A 23,325-nucleotide genomic window follows, 5' to 3' on the forward strand; every position below is an offset into this window, starting at 1 on the left:
CATTTCTGCACGTGTGCATACACCAGATGCGTGCGGCCACGGCGAACAGCGTGTTCGCTGGGCTTGTGTCCTCGCCGTTTAACACCCTCAACGGCCACTCGTTGGGCTTGTGTCCTTGACGTTTAACACCATAAACGGCCACTCGCCCTATGTTCCAGGGAAATCCTCACTGTTCGCCGCTAATGCAGCGTGCCAGCTGCATATAGCCATGAGCCTCGCCGTTTTGACGGACACACTGGCCGTTTCCCCCTCACTTTTTAGAAACAGTGAAGTGTAAACGGTGAGTGCAGGGGGTGGGTTGAATACTGAGGGCGGGCTATGACCGCGAGCAATAGGCACTCTGTTTGGCATTGAATATACCCCTATATGTGATGTGGTTCAATTTAGGTCCAATTCTAAATTAGGCATTTTTGTCCTTAATTACTGACCTTTTACAGTCTTATCTTGCCTCACTAACACTATACCTGGATTATGTTGCTGTTTGAGCTCTTGGAGTCTGCACTGACAAAAACACTGAAAAATGGGGTTGCCCGATAGGTCCCTGAAACAGTCTTCAGCATAGCCATGAAGTTCTCACCACGCCAATTACAGGAAACGTTCCAGCCACCAACCTTATTGCATAAAAGATATAAAAAAGTTGACAATATAAGTGGGAACAGTTAATGTGCGTGGCTAAGAAATTAGGGGGCAAAAGAGAGAACAAGGGGAGTGAGAGAAATAGAGTGGGTGTCATCAAAAGAGAAGGTGTCAGGGAAAGAGACAAAGGGTGTCAGGTAGAAAATTGAGAGAGTCAGAGAGAGAGCGAGAGAGAGAGAGAGAGAGAGAGTGTCAGTAAAAGAGTGGTAGAGACAGTGTCGAGAGAGACATAGGGAAAAAGAGAGAGACAGTGTCAGGATTAGAGAGAGTATCAGAGAGAGGGAGGGACAGTGTTGGAGAGAGAGAGTCAGGAGAGAGACCATCTCAGAGAAAGGGGAGGGGGGGGGAGGCGTCAGGGACAGAGAAAGAGAGTGACAGAAAAGGAGATCAAAGATGAAATAGTAAGAAAGTGCCCATTTCCTTCAATATACTTTTACCATCAATATTATTTTACAGTGCAAACCATCCCCCCCCCCCCCCTTGACTGTAGCCTGCTGTTAGAACCACCAAAACTCACCTCACAGGTACACCCTTCTCCGGTTAGAAAGACCCCCCCCCCCGACTTTCTTCCCTGTCCCGTCCCATCTTGAATCAGCTCAACTGGGCTCACGGGCAGCACTGCATCCTACTGTATCTTGATGGCTCCTCCTCCCACCCTGTATGTGACACATCAAGTGCAGTGCACTGTGATAGTGTAGTGTACGGGTGGGTGGGGGAGAGATCCATGCAGTGCGGGCACAGTTAATAATAGAGCGTATACTGTATATGCAGAAGAGCAACAGAAGTGGACACCATGAGCCCAGCACCAGCGACAGGCTTTTTTAATAGGCTCTATTAAATAACCCTATCAGCAGTGCTGGGCTCATGGTGTCCACTTCAGTTGCTATGCTGCATATACGCTTCTGCATTTGTGCTATCAGCGGTGGCCGGGGGTGAAAGGGGATCTGCGCCATTGGAGGCAGATTACCAAGGGTACATGGGTAGCTGCGGGGCCTTGAAGCAGCTCGGGCCTCAAAGCAGCTGCACCCCCTCCACCCTCAGTAGTTACGCCACTACTTAAGGGGCATTGTAGCAGGGGGCCTCTTCTAATATTTTGCTATGGACCCCATGAAGTTCTAGTTACACCCCTGTGTAGCACCCCTAGTCTGATTATTGAGGAGCAGATTGTGCTCCAAGTAGCTCGGAATAGTTCTATGGCCAGAAACTCTGGCTACAGACTCTAGCAGGGTGGTTCCAAATTTAGCAAGGAGGTGGCAATAGATTCTGATGATAAAACCTTCTAAAGCCCAGACTTAATGGTACCAGACACGTGCCCTGCCACTCTTGCTAATTACCCTTGAGAAAGAGGTAAGGGAATCGGCATGAATTGCTCAAAGAAACTGGAGGCTGAAGTACTCTTCTTCTGACCTGTGTACCTATAGTATAAAACTAGTAAACGCTCTTATAAAAGCTAATTGAGCCAATAAATGCAATTACTAAATCCTGCTTGTTCCTGTGACGACGCTTGGACTCCTGTGACTAACAGATATAATCCTTAATCCCCTGCTCCCGGCTGTCCTGTGTTGAGCCCAGCATCCTGTATCCATGCTCTGTCAGCTATCCAGCAGCCCTGAAACAGAGAAATCAGAAAGTGCTCAGGCAGATCGACCAGCAAAGAAGTGCTGCAGTAGCTACATATTGCACAAGAAGTGTGAGTGGTTCCAGGTGAGGGAGAGGCAGAATGAAAATGGCAGCAAATACCCTTTTAGAATTGGAGACAACCACGCTTGGCTTGGTTTACTAATACCACCCATACACGGTGTGTATTGGGCTGCCGATGCGATGCTCCCGCGCACATGCCATCATACAGTCCAAATGTTTGTGCTGCAGATACTTTTTGAACTAGATTGCTTCGTATCTAGTTCAAAATGCACGCTGCATTAGCACATCGCATGCGTTTTGAACCAGATGCAATGCAATTGTGTTTAAAATGCACAGTGTGCATCGCAGCGTGTATGGGCGGCATAAGTGGTAAGTTTAGGAGTAATTAGTAATGTCTCTCTTACCCCATTACTGCCTCACAAAAGTGCATTTGCGCAGCAGTGCCAAATAATAGCACTTATGTAACAAAATGCGCTTACCATACCACCCTGTGTTTTGAGGAGTTTAACTGTATGAGAATACTGTAGTTGCTATCACCTGTCTCCTTCACCATCACCTGGAACTACTTAATTCTTGGTGGTGTATGTAGCTGCTGCTGAGATTGTTTGCTGGTTGCCCTGGCTGGATGCTTGCCACTATCTTTATATCAGGACTGCAACCATATAATCAGGGATGATCTGGGATGCTGGGTCAAAGACCTGAATTGCCAGGGGATGCATTGGAGGGTTAGCTCTTAACTGTACATCACAGGAAGTAAGCAAGTATAGGCCGCTTACAGGAAAAGTTCAGGGTTTTAACAGAGTAGCATTACCGCTAATGGACCTTATTCAGGTCCCTTCGCTCCCCCATATATTCGCACAGGGGAGCGATGTTTTGCGTCTGTGCATGTGCAGACACAGGGTGCCTGCGGCCATGCAAAACAGGGTATTCGCTGGGTGCACGCACCCAGGATTGCGGGTAGGGGGAAGTGCGGCGGCCAGGCCGGGAGATTTCCCCATGGGAACGGCAAGCATTTCATGGGCGTTCCCATGAGAACAATGGGCGTTTCCATGCAAATCACCCGGTGATGCGGGTGGGGCAGGCATCACCGGATGTCAGCTGCCCGCCAACTTACTTCCAAGGGTGCAGGCATATCTAAGTGACCTGAGAGTCACTTAGCTATGCGTGCACCTTCGCCATCATTCAATGGTTGTGACCGTTGGCGGGTTTGGTGGACTAGCAAGGCTGCGAATAACCCCCAAAATGTAGTTCTTAAGGTGCCCATACACGTTACAATTATTGTATACAATATTGTATGCAATATCGCATCTCATCGCATCTCGGTTTTGTGATGAGAAGAGATATAGTACAAAAAGTATGTGCTGCACATGTACTAGATCTCATCTCATCGCAAAACCGAAATGCGATGAGATGTGATATTGTATACAATAATTGTAACGTGTATGGGCACCTTTAGAAAAGCTGCTTAACTCCACTACAGGTAATGATGATATACAGACTCATAGATACACACGGATTGAATATACATTATATGGGTAGTTACTACACTTAGGGCCTTATTCTGGTTGGGGCGGCCGGGCCGTACGCGTACGTCCCGGGGTTTTTTATGATCTGCGCATGCGTACATTCGCTAATGCGCAGGCGCGAACACTTCACAACGCTTACGGACGGGTCTCTACGTGCGAAAAAACCTATACGCGAGTGTACGGGCATTGGGGGCGGCATAGGGGCGTGATGAGGGGAGCGGCCGAAATAATGAGGGAAAATGGGCGTAAATATGGGCGTACACGGGGGTGTGCACCAAAAATGAGCGGTGCTACTACCGCACGATCGACTAAAGCACCGTTCATTTCGGACACAAAACAGACGGCCGCCAACCGCCATCTCAAACCACCCCTACAGATACCGCATGCCAGCGTGCGCCTGGGTTTGCTAATTTACGCTGATTACTACCAAACACATACACCTGAATGTAATAACCAATGCTGCAGTCTATTAAGTCCAAACCATGATTTCACTACCTGCAAGCAACACACAGCACTCAAACACATTGGAAGCTTATCTTTCTATACTTCTCTACATTTAAAGGTTTGTTTAATTTAAGGTAAGAATCTTTTTAAGACCTGCTTATATATGCTAAGGTAGGTATTTGTTAAACAGTTAGACACATTCACTACGTGCTTTCATAGACTTTACACAGTAGCACACTCAATCTACACAAGTCGACATGTGTCAACGTGTTCACTCTAATACAAACATAGGTTTTGTATTTATGATACAATAACATAAACCACATCTAACACCTACAAAGGATGTTTCAGCAATGTTTTAAGCCCATGCCCACTATTTTGCACATTAATTAATTCAATCAATTAATTAATTTTCATAATTATAGTTGAAAGGCAAGATTTGCAGGTCCATATATGTGAAGGGTATGTCAGCGTACACGGACGTACGCTCACTCTCACGAGCGGTGACATAAGCTGACTTTTCTATTGAAAACAATAGGGACCCGTCCGTGCAAGCTGGCGTACGCTCAGATAGCCGCAAGAAGTCGGTGGGAAGACGGACGAGAGACGTCCGTAAACGGTGGTGTACGCTCAATTGTACGCCAGTTGTCGGAGTGTAAGGGCTGGTCCGTCCGTGTACGTTGGCGTACGCTCAATTGTACGCCACTCCCCTTTGCAGTTGTTTCTGGCCGTACGTATGCGGCTGAGTTGTGGGTGGACTTAACCCCAACGGCCGCGTACGGATAGCGTACGTTAATAGCGAACGTACGCACGTTTGGCCGCTACGATCAGAATAACCTCCTTATATTCTACATTGGGCAAAAGGTAACTCAGTTCTCTGACCCTTTGAGAAGACCAGGTTGTGCCACTGGTCTTGCACTTGAATCTACACTTGACTTGATTAACACCTTAAGCATTGTACTAAGGGCCTGATTCAGACCTGTTCACTAGGCTGCGTACATTCGCAGCTTAGCGAACACATAAACGCTGCCCGCTTCCCCACCGCAAATCGCCTTTCTAACATGCAAGGGGATGTGTACGCTAACACATCTCCTGGCATGCAGCCGCACGGGTGAAAAATCATTTGATGGTCACGCACAATCGAAGGATTTCTCACCAATTCACTTAACAAAGTCAATAAAAGTCAGTCTAGACTGCGTGTGCAGGGGTGCGCCCAGCGTTTTTATGGGCACACCCATAAAACACTGGGCGTGCCTCTGCTTCCACCCCCTGAGTGCCCCATCCCCATTATGGAGCAGACTGTGCGGCGCGTGTGATATGGGGACAAGAACAAATTTGGCCCATAAAGAATGGGTCTAAATCAGCCACCAATTGTCAGTAATGTGATTCCTCACCTGCCCTGCATTGCTAATTGGGCAGTGCATAAGCCCCCTTTCCACACTAGCACCACAATATTTATTTATTAACAGTGTCTCATATAGCGCAGCATATTCCGTTGCGCTTGGGATATATAAAGGCATATTTTATAATGCTTTTTTGCTGCTGTTTTATGTGGATATTTGCATTAAGTATCCCTTACATATAATAACAAGGGGCCCTCTATTTTCCCCACAATAACAGTGCCAATTTGATCGCCGAGTCTGGTGCCACCTCTTTGCTGAATTTGCTTTAACGGACCTCAGAGCAGCAATCCTACTGTGGATTCAGCAAGGAGTCTTGGATCTCAGTTTTATGGTTTGCTACCTTGGACCTCCAACAGGATTCAATTGATGATAAGGGTTAAATCACAATACTGCCAGCACTCATGTCAGAAAAGTTGGACCAGATAGACTCTCGAGCACCAGCAATGGGGGTTACCTACTTGAACACCAGTGCTCCAAAGTGTACTGTTGCATAAAGCTGTCTCATGCACCCCAAACGTAATTTTCACAACTTGCAATATTAGAAGCATATCAAACCTATGCATATTATATTAAGGGAACTGCATTGCCACAGTCTATGCCCGCTGCTATGCCCACCCTTACTGTCCTACATTCATTTTCCTGAGGACACGTTAGCCATCTAACTTTCAAAGGGCTGCATTTATTATTAATCTAAGTAGCAAGTCATATCAATACATTTTAATCAAAGAAAGAGATACCTATTATAAACAAGCACAATAAGTTCTAACAAACAAATCTTATAACAAAGAAGAAATGAGCTGGGAGTTGCAAGAGAAGATTTGGATGGCTGCTTGGAGCTAAGGCCTGTATGTTTCCCATCACTGATATAACTCAATCTGTCAATAATACTGTAAGAATGTAAGTGAATGACCATGTACACTCAGGGGTAAATTTACTAAGATCGCCAAAAATGGACGATTTCTGTACGATTGTGTATTAAACAGATCAGCCGTGAACAGCCCTAAAATGTGGGTTTGGTGTTCGAGAAGCCACTGCAGCTACCACCTTTAATGACCACCCTTGTATTGTCAGGGGTAAGTACACCTGGGGGCACACCTCAACATCACCATGGAAAATCAACACCCTGACAGGAGGCAGAGGACCTTGTCAATGTCTGGAGGAACCAGCATTTTCCCTGCACAGAAACAAAATAACTCACCCAAATCTAATTCTCTCTGCACGTAACATCGCCCCCCCCCCCCCCCCTGCAGTGCACATGGTTTTGTCCATCTAAGAACGAATTTGTCAGAAAGAGTGAACCAAAATAACCCCCATAGTCACGCAGGGCCGGCAACACGTGGGGGGGGGGTCAAGGGGGACAAGTGTGACAGGCCCATGCAATGTAAAGGGCCCCAGAGCTTCTGTGCCCAGCCCGACTGCCATCTGTACTAGCTTGCCTGTCAGTGACCCCCACACCTGGCTGTCTACTGTGTGCGCGCCCTGCCTCCTGCGGCCGTTCGGCATTCAGAGCCGTCTACTCTGTGTGTGCGCACAGCCCAGGGCCATGTCCGCTCGGCTACCGGATTCTGTACTGCGCGCAGGCGCACAGCCGTACCCACTGCTGGTGCTGTGGCCTCAGTCTCCGGCTCTGCCTGCTCACAGTGCTCTGTGTTATTTTGTGTAAGTGACAAGTCAAGGCAGGTAGCAGCAGGTGAGCAGCAGCCAGGAGCCAGCAGGAAGCAGCAGCAGCCAGGAGCCAAGCCAGCAGGATGGAGAATGAGAGAGGTCCGCACCTGAAAGCAGGATCTGGAGCCGCAAAAGGTTAGTTGAAGCTCATACAGAAGAGGGTTGTTTAGGATTAGGAGGTGGGATGGGGGCCCCCAGAAATATCAGTGTACAGGGCCCCAAGATTTCTGTTGCCGGCCCTGCAGTCATGTCCACATAAGCTCTCTGTGCCTTCCCTGTCAAACAGGGAGCCAGTCTATCAGACCATTCCTCTGCAGGCCATTTTGAATGCATGGCGGGTTCACTCAAACGTGCAAAGGAATGTCTCAATGTCATCAGCTGGATTGAGCTTCGGTAATCTCTCCCGCTCTTGCCCCCTTTTTCTCAGGTCCTTTCACTCCTGATGCAGCAGCTGAATCTGAGCTTCCTGTTTTTTTTTAGCCTGAGTTTGCTGCCCCTCATGCAACATCTGAATCTGTGCTTGTTGCCCCTCATGTAATATCTGAATCTGGGTTTGCTGTTTAGCAGCCAGATCCTGTTGCCCTGCAGAGAGTTCAGCAAACACTTTCATTAATGGCTCCATAGTACCCGGTGTTTCCCCTTTAAGGGCAAATTTAGGCTTAATATAATGTGCTAGATTCACATAACAGACTTAGCTCGCACCTGTGCGCTTCACTGGCCACTTAACAGAAAACGGCAACAATCTTGTATGACAGGGTGGCCCTTTAAGGCTGGCTGCCACAATTAACCTTTGCAACTCCGAGTGGCCCTGCTAATCCACTACAGGCACAGATTTTAAAGGTTTTAACAGGCTGACCAGAAAATGGACACTCCACAATCACAACATTAACTGGCTCACAAAACAGCTGTACAATGTGTAACCAGAAAATGTTTGCCAGTTCATCTGTCTTACCAAGGTTCTTTGCGGTTTGCAATAGCTATCTGTGATGTCCCTGTTCAGGTGCCAAATGTGACAAGTATCACATAGACTGGATAGCAGTGAAGTATTGTTCTTTATTTGTAGCAGGTAGACAGCATAGACAGCATACAAGGTAACAGCCTGGCAATTCTTCCGTTACAGCATGGCATGAATTCCTCAGTAAGGATACACTCTAGACGGAGAACCCCTAATGTAATCCCCACATTCCCACCAATCACCCAGCCTCTTTTAGGCATTGGAAGCAATGAGCCCTGCTCTGGACAAACATATAAGAGGAAGTAACAAAATGCATCTTTAAAATACTGCTGCTGCTGCTGCTGTTCTAAATAATGGACTGGTTCTTCCTGGTCCTTCAATAAGTGTGGAACTATTTCTAGGCCTGTAAATCATAAATTATAGCAGACCAGCATCATATTCTCTATTTAGATACTCAGCTACATGTCCTACTGTGGTATTTAGATCGTAACACCTCTAGGACAATTAGTTTTAGTTTTTCTTACATCCATGAAATGCTATACTGGCTGTTTGAACACTTATATACTGAATGTATATGTATGTTATTGTGTGATTTATGTTTATATTCATTCTGCACATGAGTGGTCACCATCATTCTTCCAAAACTACTTAACCATCTCACTACCAATCAGTGGCGGCTCCTGCTATTGGGCTGCAGGGCATGCTCAGACTTCAGAGTCACTCAGTGTGATGCATCTGAAGGAAGGTATGCATTGCACCAGAGAGGTGCATGGAAGTTTTTTAATTTGAATAATATTTGTGTGTAGATATTTATTAAGAGTATCATTTTGTGTATTTGAATGTACTTCTGTCGGCTGCTGAGCAGCGGTGAATAAATGCTGTGCGCATGCGCATGCACAGCATCTATTCCTGCAGCCAGGGGGCTGGGGGCATGGCTAGAGGCTCACAGAGCCTCTGGGTCATGCCCCCATAGTGTCAAAATGGGGGGCGTGGCCTTGCGGGAGAGCCGCGAGTATAGGCCATGTCCCTTTAAATAGGTCACACCCCCGAAAATTCGGCGCACCTGCGGCGCAAATTCATCTGTCCCTCCTTCGTATCCAGAGAAGTTGGGAGGTATGGTTTTCTGAATATAAAGAGGCTTTATATATTGCAAACCAAGTGTTTAGGTCTTTTATCCATATTATCAATAAACCATTTAATTGTTTTATATAACTGGATTGAACAGAAATAAAGGTGTCATCATCTCATACTTCAAATTGTTCCCAAAATATATGTCACCTTCTTTATCAGATCAGTGAGGGGTTTCTCTCTCAGCTCCTCAATTTTCTGCTCCCTCAGACAGGAGAGGTAAAAGCGTTGTGTCTTCATCTCCGCCTCACTGCTGGAGTTAAATGTAGTATTCTCTGCATTGGGAACAGAAAGTGTAATGCATCAGGCAACATATATTATTCACACAATAAAACACAGGTATGGGCCTCCAATCACCTATTCCAGTGATCCAAGGAACCCGTGTGATAAATTTAGACACACGGTCCCAGGAAATCAACCGAAGCAGGTGAGAAGGACCAACTAATCGGGCGCACAGCAATCGATTTTATCAATTTTATCAAATCAGAATAATTTGAAAGGAGTGTGTCTTGCTGCTCTCAATTAAGGCTCTCTGTAGTCCTTAAAAAAGTTGAATACAAGAAACAGATAGAATATTATTCTAGAGAGCGCAAGAAACACTACACAATTTAATCATATAAAAATGCAAATTTAATTAATCATAAATAAACATAAAAATAACATTTCATAAAACATGTAATTTTTATAATGATCCTTTTAGGAATAATGAAAGAATAATAAAAATATCCTTTAGAGGAGAACCGTGTCCTTTAGCCAATAGCTGTCAGAACACTGACAGTTCTGTGTTCAAATGGCAATTTTGTTTAGTTAGAATATTTGTATCCACTTGCTTTATCTGTAACCGGTTGTGGCAAAATAGATGATTTGAAATTTACAGAGTCCAGCACTTGCCAGTAATATGGATAATGCAATTGATCCGTAACTTGGATTTATTTTATGTAGAAAGTCAGTGGTATAGATACAAAATTGTATATTCACCCGTAAATAGCTCACTCACTCAGTAGGCATGAGGTCAACATAAATAGTGTTTGTGTAGATAACAGCTTCCTTCAAAACCTTATGAAGGGTTTCCACGACCTGACCACAGCACTGAGACCTGCTCGCTGTGTCAGGGAGCCGACCGCCCTCAGACGGACGCTGCAGGGGAACAGATGTAATGGCTGTAATGGCTGTTGATAACTACCTCAGCTCCCGACGGGTCTTCCAAGTAATTTTCGCTGCACTCCGTCACCAGCGATAGTGCGCAGACCTCTGTGTCATTTGGAGACAAAGCTTTCTGTGAGCGCAGTGGGGTACGGGTGAACACAGGACACGGATCAGTTCGCAGACATCAAAGCATCAATGGCAAGGGAGAATCTTGACGCGTTTCTCCGTCATAAAGATTTGACGGTTTCCTCAGAAGATACTCCCACTCTTGCGCTGTGGTTATTTAAATGGTGGTTCACCAATCAGAATAGCACAGGTAAAAGGATCACCTAAATTGCATTTGTAATCAAGGCAGTATCGATGTAATCAGACAGTATAATCTCAACCATATGTAGTTCAATGGCAAGTTTCCTAATTTAAGCAAACAAAAGAAAGGATATATACATATATATTGACAAGGTAATTAATTTGAAACAGTAATAATAATATTGTTGGTCATAATCAGGGGCATAAAACGGACACATAATATATTTAGAAAGAAGCGAGGAGCCTATCTCACACTAATTAATACCCATTATCAGCATGTTGAAATGTCTATCAATAACATCAGACATAGTGTGGTGGCTGTGGCGCAGCACCCAAGGCAGAAACACAAGCACATAGGAAACCAGGGTTCAAGTCCAGCTAAGGACATCCAGGACCAAACTCCCATATATACACATATAACAATAATAACAATACCCTATATATTTTATATATATTTTAACCTCCAAAGCAATTACTCATTATTTATTCATAGCCATTTAGTTATTTATTTATTTATTTATTTATCTATTACTCCTCTCTCTCATGACTAGTAAAACTCGATATGGGCGTGCATATATACACATTCTCCATAGGTTTATAGTTATAATAGTGAAAAATTTACCGAAAACCATACAAATAATAATGACAATAATACAAATAATAATTAAATAGTTAAATGATTCCCAAAGGATTATTAGGTACATAATTCTTATATATATATCCATATATTTATTTTTACAAGTAATTTTTATCTATACAAAACTATGGCCAAATATAAAGCATTACTTTTTACCAGAAAAAGTTCTTTATTTTGATTTTAATTTTAAAAAATTGTTTCTCCCAATAGAAGCAAAACTTTTAATTATAACAGATTTTTACAAAAGAATTTTAGCTATGAAAATACAATATACACACCCATATATTCCCAAAGGGCAGAGGGAGGAATTTTTATATGAAGATTTCCAGAAGAAAAGTATAGCACATAATAATTAACTAAGCAAACAGAAACAGATCAATTTTAATATTAGGTATGTATTCTAAGAATTAGATCCATTTAGTTGTGGAACAAACACAGTTGGTGTATATATATATATCTCGCTATTATATAGCACTATTAATTATTATTAGATGGTTTTGTGCACATAATTCTATAGAGTTGAATATATTAGTATTTTTAACATTATATCATGATTATCAATCCAAAATCTATAGATAGTCACAGATGGACCACTTCATGATCCGAATCAGTACATCTAGAACAATTAACCAAAGAGAATCAGCCCACAATAAGTATATTATAAAAAATGGTATGTAATAAAGGGAATGCAGAAAACAAAAATAAACATTTATACTCTGGATTCAATTTCCTATGTTGTTAAGTTCAATGGACTCATTCAATCCGAGGGGAGTTAGGGAGCCTAGGGAAAAAATCCAAAAAGCTTCACGTTTACAAAGGGTGGAAAAACGGTCACCTCCTCTTTTTGAGCTTGTGATTCCTTCTATTGCTTGGATTTTCAGAACCTCCACATTTCCCTGGTGTTTCTCTTTAACATGTCTAGAGATGCTATGGGTTCTTACTTGGTTAATCACATTTCTTCTATGTTCAAGGAACCTCGTATTTAAAGAGCGGGTAGTTCGGCCTACATATTGCAACCCACAATCGCAAGTGATCAAATAGATCACATACGACGAGTTGCAATTCAAAAAACTAGTAATTCTATGTGTTGATAGGTTAGAGAAGGATGTAAATTGTTTACTTTTATCTATCAAGAATTTACAGGTTATACATCTGTTTCTGCCACACTTGTGGCAGCCTACAGTTTGTGTTGAGATTTTAGAGGACTCTGATGTTTTAAAATGACTCGGAGCTAATGCATTTTTAAGGTTAAGATTTTTCTTAAACACTATTTTTGGTCTATCTTCTAAGACTGTAGCAAGATGTCTATCAGTCTTTAGGATTTTATAATTTTTATTAATAATCTTCTTCACTTCTAAAGAATGAGAATTAAATTTCGAGATAAACAATGGTTTAAAATTAAAATCTTGGCTATTTTCAAAGGTATTATCTACAGTATTTAAAGTTTTAACAGTTGAAACTGTAAGTAAAGAGTCTCTATCAATTTTCTTGACATCTTCTAGAGCTGAATTTAGAACTTCAAACGGATATCCCTGATCTAGAAAGGATAAAATGAGATCATCTGCTTGTTTTTCAAAGGATAGGGGGTCGGAACAGTTTCTCTTAATACGCAACAGTTGGCTTTTCGGGATATTATTCACCCAGGGGCGATGGTGGCAGCTCTTGTAATTTAAATATCGACTACAATCCACTTCTTTTATAAACGTGGATGTGACGATTTTATTGTCATCATCAATATGAAGAGCGATATCCAAAAAAGTAATTTGCTTCAAATTAATAGTGTGGGTGAATTTCAAACCAAATGTGTTGTGATTCAAATAATCAATAAATTTAAGTGCTTCTAATTGTCCCCCTTGCCAAACAAAAAACATGTCATCTATGTACCTACCATAGGACACCAAGTCCGCCCCGAATGGCCCCCCCCAAATGTACTGCTCTTCGAACAGTCCCATATAGAGGTTAGCAAAACTCGGGGCGAACTTGGTGCCCATGGCAGTACCTAGAATCTGAAGAAAAAATAAAAAAAAACCATCAAAAGTGAAATAATTGTGGGAAAGAATAAAAGCAACAGAATCCAAAATAAATTTCCTCCTACGATCACTCAGGTCAACATCAGCCGACAAGAACTTTTCTAGAGCCCTAATCCCTTGTGAATGTGGGATGTTGGTATATAGGGACTCTACGTCGCAGGTTAGAAACATATAATTCTCCTGCCAGTTACAACTATGAATGATGGACAAAAAATGAGTAGTGTCTTTGATGTAGGACCTGAGTGATCGTACATGTGGCTGTAAAAAAGTGTCAACAAAAGCAGAAAGTGAGGTTGTAAGGGACCCAACACCAGAGATAATTGGACGCCCAGGGGGTGAAGAAAGTGATTTATGAATTTTTGGCAAGTGATAATAGGTGGGGATAATAGGATGTGCATTAAATAAAAAAGAATATTCTTTCTTGGTTATCGCGCCCTCATCAATCCCCCTGAGTAAAAATATCTTAAGTTGATCACAATACTCATTTGTAGGGTCCTTTGGCAATTTTTCATAAAATTTGGTATTATCCAATTGCCGATAGGCCTCTTTTACATAGTCTGTTTTATTTAAGATCACTGTTCCTCCCCCCTTATCAGCCCCTTTAATAATAATCGACTGATCTTTTTGTAGACTTTTGAGGGCTTTTCTTTCATTACTGTGTAGATTGTCAGATCTCTTTTTCATTATTTTTGGGTTCTTGTTTTTTGAACACATTGCAGAGAAATCATCTAAAGTAAGTGAATAGAATGCCTCTATACAACCATTTTTAAACTGAATAGGGTAAAACTCAGATTTTTTCCTTAATAACGTTTTATTTTTATTGATGTTTTCATTCTCCAAGTTATAAATTGGAATAAACTCATTCATAGGGGTGTAATTCTCTCTTTCTAGATCCTGTAAAATATTCACTGCAAGTAGATCATGTTGATCTAATACAATTGGGTTTCCACTAATTTCGTTTTGTTTTAGATGTTTACTCTGAAAATATTTTTGTCTGCACATATCTCTAGTGTAGCGATTCAGCTCAATGAAGAGGTCAAATAAATCTGGGCCCTTAGTAGGCGCAAAATTGAGTCCTTTTGAGATAACTGATTTTTCACTTTCAGTAAGAACTCTATCTGAAAGATTGAAAACTCCTGTATTTCTTAATCTTTTCTTATGTTTTTTGGATCTTGTCTTATGTCCTCCTCTACATCCTCTCTGTCTTTTCTTTTTGGCGAAGGTTGTTGTAAAACGCTGAACCTGTTCTGTGTCTTCCAGATTGGGTACAAGTCCCTCTCTAAAAAACTTGGGGAAGTAGCTTTCATTGATTCTCTGATCAATTGTGTTTTAGGCCTAGCTCCCTCTCTGATATCAACCGATCTCTCATCCCTAGGAGGATTAAGGGGTGAATGGTCGGGTAAATCAGATCTTCTATTGCTTTGATTAAATTGGTTTCTATTGTTATAAGGCTTCCTTCTCTGTCTTTGCTCCACTGGTGTAAAATTAGGATTCCTATCATTTTGCCACACTTTTTTGGGGGGTTTACTATACCTCTGTTGGTTATTATTTCTAGAGTCAGAAAAGTCTCTGTTTCTTCTGTTATAAGTTCGTACTTGGTTAGTTTTATAATCATTACTATCTCTGTATAGTTTATTATTCTTACTTGAAATCAGTGTTTTTTCATATTCATTAATTTTTTGGGTAAGTCTGTAGTCAAAGTCCCTGAAATCCTCTCTAACTTCATAAGGTTTTAAAAGTTCTTGAATGTGTTCAATTTCCTTCGCCATTTCTTTAACCTTTTTATCTCTATAGGAGATCAAAAGTTCAATCAAAGAAAAGGAACATCTATCTAGGGTACTGTTCCATGCCTCAGTGAGTTCTTTGTCTTCTTTAAAGGAGCAGGATTTAAAAATCCTTAGCCCTCTAGGGATAATTTTCTCTCTCTGGTATTTAGTCAAGAGCATCTTGTCTAACCAATGTCTTGTCTCGGTCTTAAGCAGTAATTCCAATCTGTTAAACAGCTGACGCATATCAAGGGGATTAATCACATCATTAGCCAACAAATCGTTAGCAGAATCATTAAACAATTTATCTCTCCTAGAACATCTCTCACTTGTACTAATGAAACTTGCCATTGAAAAACACCTGTGCTGCCCAATAAAACAGAGAAAAATATATAGCACACAATAAAACACAGGTATGGGCCTCCAATCACCTATTCCAGTGATCCAAGGAACCCGTGTGATAAATTTAGACACACGGTCCCAGGAAATCAACCGAAGCAGGTGAGAAGGACCAACTAATCGGGCGCACAGCAATCGATTTTATCAATTTTATCAAATCAGAATAATTTGAAAGGAGTGTGTCTTGCTGCTCTCAATTAAGGCTCTCTGTAGTCCTTAAAAAAGTTGAATACAAGAAACAGATAGAATATTATTCTAGAGAGCGCAAGAAACACTACACAATTTAATCATATAAAAATGCAAATTTAATTAATCATAAATAAACATAAAAATAACATTTCATAAAACATGTAATTTTTATAATGATCCTTTTAGGAATAATGAAAGAATAATAAAAATATCCTTTAGAGGAGAACCGTGTCCTTTAGCCAATAGCTGTCAGAACACTGACAGTTCTGTGTTCAAATGGCAATTTTGTTTAGTTAGAATATTTGTATCCACTTGCTTTATCTGTAACCGGTTGTGGCAAAATAGATGATTTGAAATTTACAGAGTCCAGCACTTGCCAGTAATATGGATAATGCAATTGATCCGTAACTTGGATTTATTTTATGTAGAAAGTCAGTGGTATAGATACAAAATTGTATATTCACCCGTAAATAGCTCACTCACTCAGTAGGCATGAGGTCAACATAAATAGTGTTTGTGTAGATAACAGCTTCCTTCAAAACCTTATGAAGGGTTTCCACGACCTGACCACAGCACTGAGACCTGCTCGCTGTGTCAGGGAGCCGACCGCCCTCAGACGGACGCTGCAGGGGAACAGATGTAATGGCTGTAATGGCTGTTGATAACTACCTCAGCTCCCGACGGGTCTTCCAAGTAATTTTCGCTGCACTCCGTCACCAGCGATAGTGCGCAGACCTCTGTGTCATTTGGAGACAAAGCTTTCTGTGAGCGCAGTGGGGTACGGGTGAACACAGGACACGGATCAGTTCGCAGACATCAAAGCATCAATGGCAAGGGAGAATCTTGACGCGTTTCTCCGTCATAAAGATTTGACGGTTTCCTCAGAAGATACTCCCACTATTGCGCTGTGGTTATTTAAATGGTGGTTCACCAATCAGAATAGCACAGGTAAAAGGATCACCTAAATTGCATTTGTAATCAAGGCAGTATCGATGTAATCAGACAGTATAATCTCAACCATATGTAGTTCAATGGCAAGTTTCCTAATTTAAGCAAACAAAAGAAAGGATATATACATATATATTGACAAGGTAATTAATTTGAAACAGTAATAATAATATTGTTGGTCATAATCAGGGGCATAAAACGGACACATAATATATTTAGAAAGAAGCGAGGAGCCTATCTCACACTAATTAATACCCATTATCAGCATGTTGAAATGTCTATCAATAACATCAGACATAGTGTGGTGGCTGTGGCGCAGCACCCAAGGCAGAAACACAAGCACATAGGAAACCAGGGTTCAAGTCCAGCTAAGGACATCCAGGACCAAACTCCCATATATACACATATAACAATAATAACAATACCCTATATATTTTATATATATTTTAACCTCCAAAGCAATTACTCATTATTTATTCATAGCCATTTAGTTATTTATTTATTTATTTATTTATCTATTACTCCTCTCTCTCATGACTAGTAAAACTCGATATGGGCGTGCATATATACACATTCTCCATAGGTTTATAGTTATAATAGTGAAAAATTTACCGAAAACCATACAAATAATAATGACAATAATACAAATAATAATTAAATAGTTAAATGATTCCCAAAGGATTATTAGGTACATAATTCTTATATATATATCCATATATTTATTTTTACAAGTAATTTTTATCTATACAAAACTATGGCCAAATATAAAGCATTACTTTTTACCAGAAAAAGTTCTTTATTTTGATTTTAATTTTAAAAAATTGTTTCTCCCAATAGAAGCAAAACTTTTAATTATAACAGATTTTTACAAAAGAATTTTAGCTATGAAAATACAATATACACACCCATATATTCCCAAAGGGCAGAGGGAGGAATTTTTATATGAAGATTTCCAGAAGAAAAGTATAGCACATAATAATTAACTAAGCAAACAGAAACAGATCAATTTTAATATTAGGTATGTATTCTAAGAATTAGATCCATTTAGTTGTGGAACAAACACAGTTGGTGTGTATATATATATCTCGCTATTATATAGCACTATTAATTATTATTAGATGGTTTTGTGCACATAATTCTATAGAGTTGAATATATTAGTATTTTTAACATTATATCATGATTATCAATCCAAAATCTATAGATAGTCACAGATGGACCACTTCATGATCCGAATCAGTACATCTAGAACAATTAACCAAAGAGAATCAGCCCACAATAAGTATATTATAAAAAATGGTATGTAATAAAGGGAATGCAGAAAACAAAAATAAACATTTATACTCTGGATTCAATTTCCTAGGTTGTTAAGTTCAATGGACTCATTCAATCCGAGGGGAGTTAGGGAGCCTAGGGAAAAAATCCAAAAAGCTTCACGTTTACAAAGGGTGGAAAAACGGTCACCTCCTCTTTTTGAGCTTGTGATTCCTTCTATTGCTTGGATTTTCAGAACCTCCACATTTCCCTGGTGTTTCTCTTTAACATGTCTAGAGATGCTATGGGTTCTTACTTGGTTAATCACATTTCTTCTATGTTCAAGGAACCTCGTATTTAAAGAGCGGGTAGTTCGGCCTACATATTGCAACCCACAATCGCAAGTGATCAAATAGATCACATACGACGAGTTGCAATTCAAAAAACTAGTAATTCTATGTGTTGATAGGTTAGAGAAGGATGTAAATTGTTTACTTTTATCTATCAAGAATTTACAGGTTATACATCTGTTTCTGCCACACTTGTGGCAGCCTACAGTTTGTGTTGAGATTTTAGAGGACTCTGATGTTTTAAAATGACTCGGAGCTAATGCATTTTTAAGGTTAAGATTTTTCTTAAACACTATTTTTGGTCTATCTTCTAAGACTGTAGCAAGATGTCTATCAGTCTTTAGGATTTTATAATTTTTATTAATAATCTTCTTCACTTCTAAAGAATGAGAATTAAATTTCGAGATAAACAATGGTTTAAAATTAAAATCTTGGCTATTTTCAAAGGTATTATCTACAGTATTTAAAGTTTTAACAGTTGAAACTGTAAGTAAAGAGTCTCTATCAATTTTCTTGACATCTTCTAGAGCTGAATTTAGAACTTCAAACGGATATCCCTGATCTAGAAAGGATAAAATGAGATCATCTGCTTGTTTTTCAAAGGATAGGGGGTCGGAACAGTTTCTCTTAATACGCAACAGTTGGCTTTTCGGGATATTATTCACCCAGGGGCGATGGTGGCAGCTCTTGTAATTTAAATATCGACTACAATCCACTTCTTTTATAAACGTGGATGTGACGATTTTATTGTCATCATCAATATGAAGAGCGATATCCAAAAAAGTAATTTGCTTCAAATTAATAGTGTGGGTGAATTTCAAACCAAATGTGTTGTGATTCAAATAATCAATAAATTTAAGTGCTTCTAATTGTCCCCCTTGCCAAACAAAAAACATGTCATCTATGTACCTACCATAGGACACCAAGTCCGCCCCGAATGGCCCCCCCCAAATGTACTGCTCTTCGAACAGTCCCATATAGAGGTTAGCAAAACTCGGGGCGAACTTGGTGCCCATGGCAGTACCTAGAATCTGAAGAAAAAATAAAAAAAACCCATCAAAAGTGAAATAATTGTGGGAAAGAATAAAAGCAACAGAATCCAAAATAAATTTCCTCCTACGATCACTCAGGTCCACATCAGCCGACAAGAACTTTTCTAGAGCCCTAATCCCTTGTGAATGTGGGATGTTGGTATATAGGGACTCTACGTCGCAGGTTAGAAACATATAATTCTCCTGCCAGTTACAACTATGAATGATGGACAAAAAATGAGTAGTGTCTTTGATGTAGGACCTGAGTGATCGTACATGTGGCTGTAAAAAAGTGTCAACAAAAGCAGAAAGTGAGGTTGTAAGGGACCCAACACCAGAGATAATTGGACGCCCAGGGGGTGAAGAAAGTGATTTATGAATTTTTGGCAAGTGATAATAGGTGGGGATAATAGGATGTGCATTAAATAAAAAAGAATATTCTTTCTTGGTTATCGCGCCCTCATCAATCCCCCTGAGTAAAAATATCTTAAGTTGATCACAATACTCATTTGTAGGGTCCTTTGGCAATTTTTCATAAAATTTGGTATTATCCAATTGCCGATAGGCCTCTTTTACATAGTCTGTTTTATTTAAGATCACTGTTCCTCCCCCCTTATCAGCCCCTTTAATAATAATCGACTGATCTTTTTGTAGACTTTTGAGGGCTTTTCTTTCATTACTGTGTAGATTGTCAGATCTCTTTTTCATTATTTTTGGGTTCTTGTTTTTTGAACACATTGCAGAGAAATCATCTAAAGTAAGTGAATAGAATGCCTCTATACAACCATTTTTAAACTGAATAGGGTAAAACTCAGATTTTTTCCTTAATAACGTTTTATTTTTATTGATGTTTTCATTCTCCAAGTTATAAATTGGAATAAACTCATTCATAGGGGTGTAATTCTCTCTTTCTAGATCCTGTAAAATATTCACTGCAAGTAGATCATGTTGATCTAATACAATTGGGTTTCCACTAATTTCGTTTTGTTTTAGATGTTTACTCTGAAAATATTTTTGTCTGCACATATCTCTAGTGTAGCGATTCAGCTCAATGAAGAGGTCAAATAAATCTGGGCCCTTAGTAGGCGCAAAATTGAGTCCTTTTGAGATAACTGATTTTTCACTTTCAGTAAGAACTCTATCTGAAAGATTGAAAACTCCTGTATTTCTTAATCTTTTCTTATGTTTTTTGGATCTTGTCTTATGTCCTCCTCTACATCCTCTCTGTCTTTTCTTTTTGGCGAAGGTTGTTGTAAAACGCTGAACCTGTTCTGTGTCTTCCAGATTGGGTACAAGTCCCTCTCTAAAAAACTTGGGGAAGTAGCTTTCATTGATTCTCTGATCAATTGTGTTTTAGGCCTAGCTCCCTCTCTGATATCAACCGATCTCTCATCCCTAGGAGGATTAAGGGGTGAATGGTCGGGTAAATCAGATCTTCTATTGCTTTGATTAAATTGGTTTCTATTGTTATAAGGCTTCCTTCTCTGTCTTTGCTCCACTGGTGTAAAATTAGGATTCCTATCATTTTGCCACACTTTTTTTGGGGGTTTACTATACCTCTGTTGGTTATTATTTCTAGAGTCAGAAAAGTCTCTGTTTCTTCTGTTATAAGTTCGTACTTGGTTAGTTTTATAATCATTACTATCTCTGTATAGTTTATTATTCTTACTTGAAATCAGTGTTTTTTCATATTCATTAATTTTTTGGGTAAGTCTGTAGTCAAAGTCCCTGAAATCCTCTCTAACTTCATAAGGTTTTAAAAGTTCTTGAATGTGTTCAATTTCCTTCGCCATTTCTTAAACCTTTTTATCTCTATAGGAGATCAAAAGTTCAATCAAAGAAAAGGAACATCTATCTAGGGTACTGTTCCATGCCTCAGTGAGTTCTTTGTCTTCTTTAAAGGAGCAGGATTTAAAAATCCTTAGCCCTCTAGGGATAATTTTCTCTCTCTGGTATTTAGTCAAGAGCATCTTGTCTAACCAATGTCTTGTCTCGGTCTTAAGCAGTAATTCCAATCTGTTAAACAGCTGACGCATATCAAGGGGATTAATCACATCATTAGCCAACAAATCGTTAGCAGAATCATTAAACAATTTATCTCTCCTAGAACATCTCTCACTTGTACTAATGAAACTTGCCATTGAAAAACACCTGTGCTGCCCAATAAAACAGAGACAAATATATAGCACACAATAAAACACAGGTATGGGCCTCCAATCACCTATTCCAGTGATCCAAGGAACCCGTGTGATAAATTTAGACACACGGTCCCAGGAAATCAACCGAAGCAGGTGAGAAGGACCAACTAATCGGGCGCACAGCAATCGATTTTATCAATTTTATCAAATCAGAATAATTTGAAAGGAGTGTGTCTTGCTGCTCTCAATTAAGGCTCTCTGTAGTCCTTAAAAAAGTTGAATACAAGAAACAGATAGAATATTATTCTAGAGAGCGCAAGAAACACTACACAATTTAATCATATAAAAATGCAAATTTAATTAATCATAAATAAACATAAAAATAACATTTCATAAAACATGTAATTTTTATAATGATCCTTTTAGGAATAATGAAAGAATAATAAAAATATCCTTTAGAGGAGAACCGTGTCCTTTAGCCAATAGCTGTCAGAACACTGACAGTTCTGTGTTCAAATGGCAATTTTGTTTAGTTAGAATATTTGTATCCACTTGCTTTATCTGTAACCGGTTGTGGCAAAATAGATGATTTGAAATTTACAGAGTCCAGCACTTGCCAGTAATATGGATAATGCAATTGATCCGTAACTTGGATTTATTTTATGTAGAAAGTCAGTGGTATAGATACAAAATTGTATATTCACCCGTAAATAGCTCACTCACTCAGTAGGCATGAGGTCAACATAAATAGTGTTTGTGTAGATAACAGCTTCCTTCAAAACCTTATGAAGGGTTTCCACGACCTGACCACAGCACTGAGACCTGCTCGCTGTGTCAGGGAGCCGACCGCCCTCAGACGGACGCTGCAGGGGAACAGATGTAATGGCTGTAATGGCTGTTGATAACTACCTCAGCTCCCGACGGGTCTTCCAAGTAATTTTCGCTGCACTCCGTCACCAGCGATAGTGCGCAGACCTCTGTGTCATTTGGAGACAAAGCTTTCTGTGAGCGCAGTGGGGTACGGGTGAACACAGGACACGGATCAGTTCGCAGACATCAAAGCATCAATGGCAAGGGAGAATCTTGACGCGTTTCTCCGTCATAAAGATTTGACGGTTTCCTCAGAAGATACTCCCACTATTGCGCTGTGGTTATTTAAATGGTGGTTCACCAATCAGAATAGCACAGGTAAAAGGATCACCTAAATTGCATTTGTAATCAAGGCAGTATCGATGTAATCAGACAGTATAATCTCAACCATATGTAGTTCAATGGCAAGTTTCCTAATTTAAGCAAACAAAAGAAAGGATATATACATATATATTGACAAGGTAATTAATTTGAAACAGTAATAATAATATTGTTGGTCATAATCAGGGGCATAAAACGGACACATAATATATTTAGAAAGAAGCGAGGAGCCTATCTCACACTAATTAATACCCATTATCAGCATGTTGAAATGTCTATCAATAACATCAGACATAGTGTGGTGGCTGTGGCGCAGCACCCAAGGCAGAAACACAAGCACATAGGAAACCAGGGTTCAAGTCCAGCTAAGGACATCCAGGACCAAACTCCCATATATACACATATAACAATAATAACAATACCCTATATATTTTATATATATTTTAACCTCCAAAGCAATTACTCATTATTTATTCATAGCCATTTAGTTATTTATTTATTTATTTATTTATCTATTACTCCTCTCTCTCATGACTAGTAAAAC

General features: G+C 40.0%; 1 protein-coding gene across 3 annotated transcripts in view; it reads right to left on the reverse strand.

Moving 5' to 3' along the window:
• ECE2 (endothelin converting enzyme 2) overlaps positions 1 to 23,325 on the reverse strand; it is a 103,995-nt gene that overhangs the window by 31,879 nt on the left and 48,791 nt on the right. For all 3 annotated transcript variants that reach the window (XR_014471764.1, XM_083177411.1, XM_083177410.1), the window contains exons 5-6: positions 9,549 to 9,673; positions 465 to 611 (exon numbers count right to left, since the gene is read on the reverse strand). Coding sequence is in view for 2 of the 3 variants with exons in the window: in XM_083177411.1 (XP_083033537.1) it covers positions 465 to 611; positions 9,549 to 9,673 (272 nt within the window). In the remaining variant the exon portion in view is untranslated. The remainder of the gene's footprint in view (positions 1 to 464; positions 612 to 9,548; positions 9,674 to 23,325) is intronic.

Source organism: Crinia signifera, chromosome 3 (genome assembly GCF_055691185.1).
Source record: "Crinia signifera chromosome 3, ASM5569118v1, whole genome shotgun sequence".
NCBI classification, from domain to species: domain Eukaryota; kingdom Metazoa; phylum Chordata; class Amphibia; order Anura; family Myobatrachidae; genus Crinia; species Crinia signifera.